The sequence below is a fragment of the Trachinotus anak genome, unplaced genomic scaffold (assembly GCF_046630095.1).
Source record: "Trachinotus anak isolate AG129_WGS33_773 ecotype Australia unplaced genomic scaffold, CSIRO_AGI_Tana_v1 ptg000009l, whole genome shotgun sequence".
NCBI classification, from domain to species: Eukaryota; Metazoa; Chordata; class Actinopteri; order Carangiformes; family Carangidae; genus Trachinotus; species Trachinotus anak.
Window position 1 is genome coordinate 6,744,432 of NW_027273860.1, and position 12,646 is coordinate 6,757,077.

Genomic DNA, 12,646 nt, shown 5'->3' on the forward strand with positions numbered 1-12,646 from the left:
GGACCTTGGCCTTTGCCTTAAAGCACTGCAGAAAACACTCACATCCAACAGCAACAGCAACCTGACCGCAGCTGCACCTTTAACGATTTTATAGCCTCTTTGCTCGGACATCAGCCCTTTCAAATCCGCAGGCCTCAGACGTTATGGGAATCAGTCAGGACTTAGCACAGACACAGGAAGGCTAAAACATTTATTACAGGCTTCACATTACAATACATGACAGGAACTGAACTGTGTCTGAGACTATGTGTGTGTATCATAGTCACAAGACTATTTGCAAAGATCTGGATGTGTACAGGGAAAATCCCTACTTGGATACTTCTCTACTGGATACTTCTCTACATTCTGTGCCATTTATATATTTATATATAAATATACTATAAAAGGGCAAGTCCACACTGAATCACATGCTGAATGGTAGAACACATACCATCTCATTTCTTTTTTAGATTTCCAAATAATAATCAGAGTTTTGATGTGTCTGTAAATGCAGATTATGGGTGTAAACATACATTAAAGAAAAAACAACACCTTTAAGCCTGTTGGACCAGGCCACATCCCTGTCACTGCTGTCAGAACAGGTGTTTTAAAATCAGGCTGCGCTCCATTTGGCCGTGGCAACACATGAAGCTTTCACAATGAACGTCTATCAGCTGATAATCAAACAGCAGCAGCGGAGCGGTGGTGATGCATACTTTGATAAGTGATAAGCTGGCAGAGACGGTGCACTACAGTGGATGGGTGTACAAAAGAGAAGGCAGTCAGTGAGCTAAAAGGGGCGCTGCAGTGACTTAGTGTTCCACTTGGATAAATTTGCTGGAGAGACAGATTAAAAACTAATCAGAATCAAGACTGAAATATCCTGACTTTTAGTCCCTGGTATGATTCAAAAGCCTAAAAAACGCTGTGTTCAACACTTCCAACAGAGCAGCTTCTCATTAGACTCTCTCTGCCTTTCCTATCACACTCTACTCTATCCACTCCTTTTGCAATGCAGGCTTTTTGTTTTAAATGTACAGTATGTATTCTCAGAGCCCAAGTCTAAATGACACAAATGCCATCACTTAAACATTTTCTCAGAATGGAAATCTCTTGAAGACATAATACAACTGTGTCCAGAAGCTTTGTAGCATTTTACATGACTGGTCTTGACGTGTGAAATCAGTGGACTTCCTCTTTGAAGTAAAATGTTGCGTGCATGTAGCACATGTGATGTCAAATTGCTGAAGATGTTTTATGAATTTCTTGGGTTTTGTCCATTTGCATGAGCTTTCTTAAGTTGCAGGGTGTTGAGCTCTCAGGGCCACCGTAGGTGAGAGATTAGAGAAAGCCGGTTAAACCTGATTTCTCGGCCATGTAGAATCATGTAAGATACAGGTTTTGAGATGGCATTTCAGGTATTTCACTTCATTTGAGCTTTTCTCCCAAACTAATTTATGTTCTTGTAACAGTTACCACAATTTCCAGCAATGCTCTGCTACTCTACGCCTAAACTCTCTGTGGTTAAGTCATTCACTCATGGACTGATGAAGCTACTGCTTATTTGTGTGTATGTTTTTTCAACAGTGGGTTTCTTTCTCTCTGACTGTTGAATCTTTTGGCACAATGTACAGTCTATAGGAATGCTCCTAAAGACAGAAAGTTTGAGTGAGTTGTGTGTTTATGAATTTCGAGTGGAGCTTTTTCCTTCGGTGCATTTCATTTTACTGCAGAAAGCAGGAAAGCTGACTGTGGCAACAGAGTGATGAATGAAGAGAGCTGAATAATGATGGGAATAATGCAGTCTGAATGATGAAAATCCAAATGGAACTGTTAAGACCTCTGCTACAGTGTGATAAGTCCCAGAGGCCTCTCTACTCATCAAATCAGCAGTGCAAGAAATATGAAAAAAAACAAAATTTGATCTACAAATATTGTATGTCTATATTTAAACACTCATTTTCACACAGCAGTGCCAAAGGATGACTCTAGGAAACTGAGGTCTTTCAAAGAACTTGCCGACTGCGCGCGGAGGATGCTTGAGTAGGTGCGAGGCATTCCTCAGAGCCATGGATGTCATGTGATGTGAACTACTATGACAGCTCCGTGAAAGCCTGCAGACACGTCAGCCATTCCTAGAGGATTCCTTTTCATGCCAGCTTTCCCGTCCGACTGGCAGAAGATCCGGGTAGCTCCATTTCACCCAGCTGGAGTGGAAAATGCTGACAGTCACCTCTCTATACATCCCATCAGATCTGATGACCCTGCCCCCCCCACCCCCCGAGAGGCCTCGATGGCAGGCCAGCTCACATTTCACAACCAGGTGACAGGATCCCTCAAGATCACAACAACTTCAGAAGCTGCAGATCGCACTGCAGATATTGAAGCCAAAAAATAAAAAAGGTCAAGAGAGCATGTGAGGCTTGCTCGTGATGGAGCCTGATAGACTGACCAGAAGGAATTGAGTTCTGGGTCAAAGTGGACCTGGCACAGTGGCACAGAGTTATTCTGAGCTGGAGGAAGCACTACAGAAACAGCAGCTAGTACAAAGAAACATCAAAAAATCTTCATCTGGACCGGACAATGTGTTTGGCTGTGTTTTTTTTTTTTTTTTTTATGTCTCCCCCAGATGCGAAAGGTTGGTAGACAACTTTCTCCACTGGAAGCAATTAGCTGAGGTTTCCAACCTGGGGGTAATTGTGTTTCTCTAATCTTTTCTTCTTTCTTGTAAAATTCACCTACACATATTTGCAGCAGCTTATCAGGTGCCTTGTGAATGTTTTTGTAAATAAACAAAAGTTATGTTTACATTAAAAAATACACTGTGTGTAAGTTTGGTCTAACAATTATGTTCTTTCCTCATAGCTCCCTTGCAAAGCAGATTTTTTAAATACTGCATTGTTTACATCCATGCTTCTCTTTCTTTGTTGCCTTTGTTGGTGCATAGCTACGTTTTATTAATGGTTATTGTCACTAAGAGTCACTTAATGGAACAGCGTGACTACTCATGGGACGCACCCAAAATGAAGCCATTTTGAAACCAGTTTGTTGAAACTCTCACCATGCGGGGTGAGGGTGGGGGTGGGTCAGATAGGGGGGCAGCGTGAGGGTGGTTATGGGTGAGAGCTCTTGTGTTTTTCTTTGAAATGCACAAGAGAACGTTCTGCAGGTGATGTACAAGTGATATTATTATCATTATTATGTGGTTTTTTTTGTGTGTTTAGGTGAAAAGTAGTTTGGCAACTTTATGTTTTGCCATCTTTGAAAGTGACGCTTCACAATAAAAATATTTGTTGTTGTTTTTTTTTTGCCATGCTTTGCACCAGTATGACCTGGATGTGGGATGAGGGAATGAGGGAACAAACAAAGTATTTCAAGGACACAAATTACTAAACTGAAGGAATGCATTCAGTACATGACCCACATAAATTAGTCATTTGGGGCCATAAACTAATAATCGGCGGGAACAGCTGATCTGTTTAGCTGTGTACTGTATGTGCACATTGAAAAAGAGGTGCAGTGCGGGTTTTCTCAATTAAATAATCACGCTGGTGGAAGAGTCCCTCTGGAAACTTTGAAGAATAAAATCTCTGTCCACCTGCAATAAATTTCGAAAGCCAGCTACAGCTACCACACATACTCTCTAATGAATTCCCTCAAATACACTAAATATCACAAGCTGATGGTGACATTTTCTTCAAGCAACTGGCAAACTTCAGTTTACTTCAGCTTCTTTGTCTGGATGCTGACCGATATGTGAACCTACCAAAAACTGTCATGCAGGTGCTACGCAAGTGCTGCTAACTGCTGTTTTATATAAACAGGTCTCCTCCATGCACCGGTGCCTGTGAAATAGCAGCATGTAAACAGTAGGAAGGTGTTCAGTTTCTCCTGTGCTCTTTGTGTGTTCAAAAGCACAGACGATAATAATTAGCTCAACTCTGTGTGCCACCATTAACTTGCAATTTCATTTTAAAACCCCCCCCCCCCCCCCCGCTGGCTGAGAGGTGTGTAGTGAAACTTTACGACGACAGCTGTAAAATGCACAGCTGAAAACTGCATGCTATCTCTAATACAATCTGACAGACTGGGTCAAAGAGACCCAAGCTGTAAAACCGAGTATGCCAAAACACATGAGAAGGAAAATTACACACTGTCATCAACACATTGATAAATCTGTTGGTGCGTCCAAAGGAGGCGGAGCTACAGGTCCCTGCTCTTTCCCCAAAGTCAACAGGAATAACCTTTATTCAAAAGTCACACAGATGAAATGACACTTCCCTGTCAGAGATACGCCTGTACTGCTACAAACATGCAGAGGGGTCCAGTTCTGTAGCCTGGACAGGTTCACATTTAGTCCTGATGGTGGTTCTAGATGAGTCAGGATCACTTCACTTCAACCCTTATTATGGTGCCAGAGAAAAACTCAGAGGTTTGCCAACTTCATAAGGAGTAGGATTGGACTCAATTATATGGAAATCTATCTAATAATTGTAGAAATTGTTCACTAATAAACCACTAGATGAAAAGTCAGAGGGTCCCCCAAGTGATTAGGATTTATCCTCTGGCGACGTTCAATGTCTGTACAAAGTTTCACATTAATCCATCAGACAGTTGCTAAGATATTTTAGTCTGATCCAAAGTGGTGGACCAGCCAATCAAGAGATAGGATGAACTTGCCAGCCCTAGATTGATGCCGCTAGCGTGGCTAAAAACAGCCAAGAATCAAGGCAGTCATCAACACAAATCATTATTTCTCTATTCTAGGACTTAAAGGGTGTGAATAGGTTTCCTAGTAAACCCTTAATCCCTGAGCCACAGGCGGGGGGGTGGGGGGTGGGGGGGGGGGGGGGGGGGGGGGGGGGGGGCGTTGGCAGAGCAACCATGTTAACAGGTGGATCAAGGCTGACTGTCCCTGCTCCTTGTTTCCCCTCTAGGGAAATCTGAGTGGATGTCATTCCTCATGGGGCAGCTGTCAAACCAAAGAGCATGCCTTCAATGCTGGATTATTATGGAGCGTAAGTCATTAGGAGGATCCTCTCAGGGCAGGCAGCGCTTACTGCAAGCCACAGCCTGACATGGGCTTATGGGGGGCAATGCTCTGTGGGTTCATTTGCTCACTTTAATGGCTCCGTCTTTACAACCTCAGACTTAGAAAATATCTGAAAGCTGCTGGAGGTTTACCGCTCCATGTACACAATGACAACTGTAAAGTGATGGCATTTGGTCGCCTTTCATTTGACTAAAATGATCCCACTGCGTGTCACTGGCCTCTGACATTAACACACAGCATTACATAGGAAAATTACCAGTCTATTAACTGGCCTACAGAAAACTACAAAGATACATCCTGTTTTCAACCACTCAACAGTGAAGATTTCCCACATATAAAGCTATAGTTTGAATATCTTTGGATTTGGATTCGGTTTTTTTTGTTTTGTTTTTTTAACATTGTAGATGATTAATCGATTAAAAGTTTCACTTTTTAACTGATCCTGAAAAATATCCTTACTGGCAACACAATGTATCACCCCATGATGCTGTACTACAGTCCTGTGGTTGTGGTTGTGGTTAATTTCTTACTATGGATACTGTACTGATCAGAGTAATGCATCATATTACGCCTGCATCAGTATAACCAGGTCTGCATATTATACTTTCCAATACTAATTTTCTTATACATTACATTATGGGTCTTTATTCTAGTAAAACATAAAAAAATACTTTTGTAAAATGAGATTTTTGCCAGAGGTGGGCTTCCATCTCTGCAAACATAAAGAATGCATACATTTCATACACTTCTAACTTTAGGGGAAAAGAGCAGAGATGCTACTTCACACACCTAATGCAAAATTTTAATGAGTACGGCTCTTGTTCAGGCCATCACTGACTAATTTAATTGATGAAGAGATGAGATGAGTCATGATTTGGGTGGTTTACAACCTTGCTTAACAATTTCCTGGTGGAAACCCAGAATATCATCACATAAATACACGATGAACAATAGAGCTGTTACCAACATTTGACTCCCTATTCTCATATGTCATAGTAGGAAGAAGAGGCGGTATCAATAACATTGTGCCCCAGGAAACCATGACAGTGTGACTGTGAGCAAAAATGCACAATACCAGGACCCTGAAACTGAAGCAGCTAAATGGAATTCAGCCATAAGGCTTTATTCAAAATCTGAACAAAGTAAACCTCTAGTTTGAACGCCTGTGTCATTGCCCTCAGTTTCTCAAGCCCATGTGAGCACTGACACAAGCACGGGACTGTGGTTAACATGCAAATGCAGAAAACAGCATCTGCCCATCACATTCGACCTCACGTATTCATCAGCAAATTAACACCAGGACAAATTAATGCAGACTTGCACGACCCAGGCTGCCTCATTTTCATCTCTCTGCGAGCAGATGGAGACGGATCCTGGAAACAGAAGATGGAGCAATTACTGGAATGAGTGCTGAGCAGCTCCGGTGCACTGCAGAGCGTGGCTGGGTGTGGGTTCACTTCAGGGGGGGTTTACCCTGCTCCATTATCGAGCCAAGATCACGGGGGGCCAATGATAATCTTCTCTCCGAGCTGGACTGTAATAAACCAAGCTCAGTGCGACAGGTCAGGGTGGACTCTGTCTCTGGTGAACCGGCCTCCCACTGCTCTGAGCTCCCAGACAGACAGACAGGCAGTGTAATACTGTCATGGAGTCACTTAGTTAGCTGTGGGCTAACTAACTGTGGGCCCTATTTTTTTTTTTACCTATATTTGTTTACATCTTAGCTAAATTTGCCATCATTAAAAGTATCCCGAATTCGCTATCAGAAGTTGCTGCTTACAATTTACCCATGGATGTCCAGACAACTATCACTGGATTACTGTGATACTGAAGAAAACTTAAAAATGCTATGAATCTCAGGCAAGTTCTGGAGTTATAGGGAGCATCTTTTTTCTGATTTCTATGTGGATTTATGGTTGTTTATTCACGATGGACATTGGAGATAATGATATCCTCGGGAAGTGTAAGTCACACTAAATCTTAAAATATGTGTATCATGATCAGATTTGACTAAGGTACGATTCAGAGGGGGGAAATTTTTGCACATTGCGGGAATCAGGTACTAAGAGTTTGTAAAGCACCTTAATTGCCTCCATAAGTGTGTCACAGCCACTCCTATTGTGACTGTCCCTCTCTCCTCACAGCAGATCTTTGCCGCTTATCTTATCTCTAGTGTCTCTGCTTCAGCGCATCCAACATCTGATCCCTTTACATTTTGTGCAACATTTCTTCACGGAAAGCTTAGTGGGATTGATTAGATACCGAACTGGAAAAGGCGGTTTTTGTCAGATTCATGCCTCAACAGCAATATTTTGTGAGTCACCGTATCACTTTTGAAAAATGTCCTGTGTTAATCTGACTGTCCCCATCCTGGAAAATAAATCATGACTTGACATGAATCATGTTGCTGCTGACGTGCAGATTTCCTCACAACGTCCCGGTAGATTTACTGCTTCTTGGTTGCACACCTCCAGCACTCATCCATGTTTATCCAGAGTCATTTAAAATATCAATCACTTGTGTGAAATTTTGTCATAATTGCTGTGTGAATTCTTGAGTTATGGCTGATGTTTTGTGAGGTCACAGTGACCTTTGACCCTTGACCATCAAAATCTAATCAGTTCATCCTTGAGTCTAAGTGGACATTTGTTCCCAAGATACTGCGTTCACAAAACTGGATTTTGCGCGGTCTCCGTGACCTTGACCTTTGAGCTTTCACCGACAAAATCTAATCAGTTCATCCTTGAGTCCAAGTGAATGTTTGTGCCCAATTTGAGGAAATTCCCTCACAGCGTTACTGAGCTATCATGTTCACAGGAATGGGACGCTGGCATGGAGGCGGAAAAAGAGCAGCAGGGTTGTGCAACAAATGACGACCCATTTAAATGCATTGGGTCCTGGGAAGAAAATGTGTTAGCCCTCCGACTTAAGTTTGGTCAGGTTGTGTTTTCTCATGGTGCTACAGTAAGGAACATTTTCTCACCAACATCAACTGGAACAAAGAAGCGTGACTTTCACCAGCAGCGGTTCTGCTTCGGCTCATGTAGCTTTGCTTTCCAATCACAGCAGCAGTGCTTGAGAAAAATCAATGCTCACTGTGTTTGGTCCAGAGGGATATACTGACTTTAAAAGGCAACACATTCTTCCAGCTTGAAAAATCTAAAGCCCTCAGCCGTCTGCTGAGAAAACAGCCATGCAAGGCAACAATACCATGTGCTGGCCATGTGACCGTGGCCTGTGTTTATTTTAATGGCCGAGCCGAATAACAGATACAGCAGCATGTATTCTGAACTTTCACCTACTGACTTATTTACTCATAGAATTCATGTGCATTTCAAGCCTCCTGCTGCTCAGACACGCCCATGCCTGCTGGTCAGAGAGAGAGAGGAGAAGCAGGGAGAGCCACACTGGTGCCTCACAGTACACAAGTTCATTTTGTTTATGATGGTCTGGATCTGAATGTTTGGCCCCATTTCCTGTCATTTAAAAAATGCCTTTATCAAAGATGAACTATGTGAGTTACGTGTCGAGGTGAGTATTAAGTAAAAAAATGAGGCATCATGCTGTCATATTATAAATAGGGTTGTAACCGGTGTGAATGAGTGCAGGTCCAAAAACATTATAGACAGTAAAAGTGACATAAACTGACTGTAGGACTGGGTGATAATAATCCAATATTTTCATTTATCAATTTTCAGTGGCCTTGTATCATGATGATCAGATTATACTGCTGTGATTGGTCGATCAAATCAACATAGCATTAATCTACAAACATGTTGATAGTAATTGAATCAAGTAAAAACTCATGTGGTTGTGCCGGTTCCAGGTTCTCAGATGTGATGATTTGCTGCTTTTGTCTGTTGTAGAGATGAACTGATTATTGATTAGTCTGATGACACAAAAATAATCAACTGTTCTGACAATTGATGAGTCGTTTCATTTGTTTTTCAGGTAAAAATGCCAAATGTTTCCTAGTTCTTGCTTCTCAGTTGTCAGAATTTCTTTGATTTATATGATAGTAAACTTCATATTTTTGTTCTTCAGAGAAAAAAGCAAACAAACAGTCTGACAAACAGTTTTAAGTGTTTTCTTAAATTTTATCGATGTATTAAATTAAACAAGAAGCTAATAAATAAAATAAATCAATGATGAAAATAAAAATCAGTCACAGGCCTAATTCAAGGACTTTAGAAACGAGTGTATCATGGTGTTAGTGCTGGAATGATTAGTAAATTAATTGTATCTGTAATCATTTCAAGTCATTTATGAAACAAATTTAAAAATGCTGGTTTAAGCTTCTCAAATGTGAGAAATTGATGCTTAAAATCATGTAAATTAAATATCTTTTAATCTTTTTGGATTGTTGGTTGAACGTCACATCGGGATTTAAAGTCCCATGATGGACATTTATGGTTATTTTCTGAAATTCTATAGGCAATCAATTAAACCAAATGACAGAAAACTACAGACTTATCAATAATTTAAAGAATCGTTGTTATTTAGAGCACATTATATCACTGTGTCCAAGCAAACTGTGATTAAAAGTAAACCAAACTAGTTATGAGTTTGTGTGTCAGGAGTTTTGTCTGATATAGTGCAAAACAGTAAATAGACATTAATCACATTTCTCATTTCATGACACACTGATAGAAGAAAATTGTTGCTACTAATGTTCTAGTATGGATTTGTACAACTGGGGGGGTTAAATGGGAACATAAGAGTGGCTGCCCAGAAAACACACAGATGGGTAATCAATGGGTGGAAAAACACCAGGGTGGGGTGGTGTCTGTGTGTGTGTGTGTGTGTTCTCTTCGACAGGAAGAATACACAGTGCGTTGAGGTCAGGTGGTCGCAGCGTGGTGAATATGCTGTGTGTGCACCAGAGATAACCTTCAACTTAAATTCTCCACCTTATCTGGAGCTGTGAGTGGAGGCGACACCCGCCGCTCCACAATACCGAGACATTTAGATGTCCCCTACTTCTGTCCGATAGTAACTGAACTTCTGCAAACAACTTGAATCAAACGAGGCTTGTGGGAAGGCTTTAGTCTTATCAAGGCTGCTGATGCTGTGAGTACACCAGCTGGAAATGTTGCTAGGCTGAGTTTTATATCTTCGGTGTTGACATGAAACAAACACAGGATTATTTATGGGAGAGGAAGCTTCCAACAAGGCCACTGGGTTATTTTCTGTAACGCTTCTGATGTGTTGTCTGGACAGTCCAGCTACTGCTGATCCTCACATGGAAAGAAGTCACGCTGCAGGTCACACAGAAACCGCCACTAACAATTTTCATCGTCTTTTCATCTATTTTTTTATCGATTCATTGTTCAGCCAATTACGTGTCAGGAAATAGTGACTATTACAATCTCCAAACACCCGTGACATAGCTACTTTCCCTGCAACGAACCCCTCCCCAAGTTGTTTGACTTGAGGCCCTTTAAAGATGATGCAACAAGAAATCTGCAGACACTGAAGAAGGTGCCTCATGTTGTACATGTCATAAAGCCTCCTGGCACAAATTTATGTGCCATGTAAAACTAAAGCTGAAACTATTCATCAGTCAGCTGATAAAACAGAAAATTATTTGACAAGTATTTTGATAAACCATTAATCACTGAAGCCATTTTTCAAGCAAAAACACCAAACAATCCCCAGTTTCAGCTTTGATGGTGATCGGGATTTGATTTAATTAGAAATGCTGATATTTAAAAGGGTTGTTAGTAGTTGTAAGGCCTCAACCAAATTATTAATTATGAACTAATCTGTCAATGATTTCCTTCATTTATTGACTCATCATTTTGTTTATAAAATATCTGAAACAATATGTGAAATATGTGAAACATCTCCATCACAATTTCCTTAAAGCCAGCAGACCATAACATAAATACAATTAATTCACAGTGACAACAAAGAGAGAAGCAAAGAAATTCTCACCAGGGTTCGACACTTTATTTTGAAAAGTGGCTCAGAAAATTAATTGACTACCAAAATAGTTGCCAATGAAATGTATGTAGATTAACTGTTGATTAACTGATCATTTCAGCTACAGTTACTTCACATTTCAGTGCTTCATTAATTGCCTCTTACTCAGTTTAATCCTCTTCCACAGCTGCATGAGTTTATCATTCAACGTGTAATTTAAGGTTATAAAGTGAAGGGGACAGAGTGTGTTAGTGTGATTTGCAGGCCTCAATTAAAAGTCAGAGTGGATCATAAACTCCAGGTCGCAGACTCAGTGTCAAGCTCATGAGCAGAGAGGGTGATCCAGACAGAAACCCTGAGTGAAATTACCAAACTATTCCTGTCACCCACTGAAATAAAGCAGATCAACGGGCATGTCACTGAGAGAGGTTTACAGTGGGATGGTGCAAAACACCACCGGGCAACAATACAAGCATTGCGCTACACATGGTGTCCTGAGTGATCGGAATTGATTGATTGATTGATTGATACCCTGATCAGAGAGCTGATTGTTTGCAATTCAGAGTAACCCACTCACACACCCACCCACTCACTCACACACACTAAGACACAGACAACCCGACCAACCTGCTCTTTCCGTTTCTGCCAGCGGCCACAGGGGCTCTCCTCCAAGATTTCACTCTCATCCTCGCTTTCCTCCTCCTTCCCCTCGGATCCTGATTTCCTCTCCGGGACGGACATCGTCATTTTAACGCCGCGTATTTCCAGATTTCCAGCCCAGCCTCCCTCCGCCTCCCTCCAGCCTTCCCTCCCGTCCTGCGTGTCTTGTTGTAGCGGAGGAGACGAGCCGAGCCGCAGCGCAGAGAGACGGTCCGCCGCTTGCCTGCGCAGTGAAGAAACCGCTCCAAGCGCGCACACACACACACACACACCTCCCGATGATACCAGCCGCTCACAGCAAGCCTTGGCGCTCAAAACATCTTGCACAGAAAAAATCAGTCAGTAAGAAAAAAAAACAAACAAAAAAACAGAGGTGTGCACACAGCAAGGTCGCTGGAGGAACTGAACAGGCTGGAAATTATATCCCAGACTTCATGCGCCCTGTAGGCTGCATGCAAAATAGGTTGCGAAATGTTTTTTTTTTTTTTTTTTTCCTGCTGATCTTTCCAGTCACACTGGAGCGAAGAAGCCCGGTCGGTGGCGCAAAACGGTTCCCAGTGAGTCCGGTGCGCTCATCGCTCGCCTCAGATGTCGCCTGTTTTACGGAGGGGAGTGCTTCCGTCGACCCGCTTCCACACGCGTCATTGTCGGCGTTGCTGGATCTGAAGCCGTGGGCTCCTGCCAAGGCACGGTGCGCACGGAGAGGGAGCAGATTACCGTAAAGCCTCCACCATGTGCGCACAAGTTTATTTATTTATATAGAAGGCCAGCACAAAGCTGCATGTCGCTTAAGTCAGGTGTAGCAGCTATTAAATTTGGGGGGGGGGGCATACTGGGGCAGAGATGCAAGGGTGCACCTCTGCAACAATCAGTAAAAGATGTGGTACACAGGGGCACTGCTAGATGTTTTGGGCTCCTATGGGAATATATTACATTGGGCCCCCCTCCCCCACCACAGGCCGCCCAACCCTGACATGATAACAATGTGCAGACATGCATGCAAGATTCTGCAAACAGTGACATTCATTA

The 12,646-nt window shown here is 42.2% G+C and overlaps 1 protein-coding gene across 4 annotated transcripts in view; it reads right to left on the reverse strand.

The window, feature by feature from the left end:
* The window catches only part of nrbp2b (nuclear receptor binding protein 2b), a 37,124-nt gene extending 24,843 nt beyond the window's left edge, over positions 1 to 12,281 (reverse strand). For 2 of the 4 annotated variants that reach the window (XM_071484865.1, XM_071484863.1), the window contains exon 1: positions 11,585 to 12,281. In XM_071484865.1, the coding sequence (XP_071340966.1) occupies positions 11,585 to 11,704 (120 nt within the window). In that variant the 5' untranslated portion in view covers positions 11,705 to 12,281. The remainder of the gene's footprint in view (positions 1 to 11,584) is intronic. The other 2 variants (XM_071484864.1, XM_071484862.1) reach the window with 1 other exon arrangement.
* Positions 12,282 to 12,646: the final 365 nt, after the last annotated feature.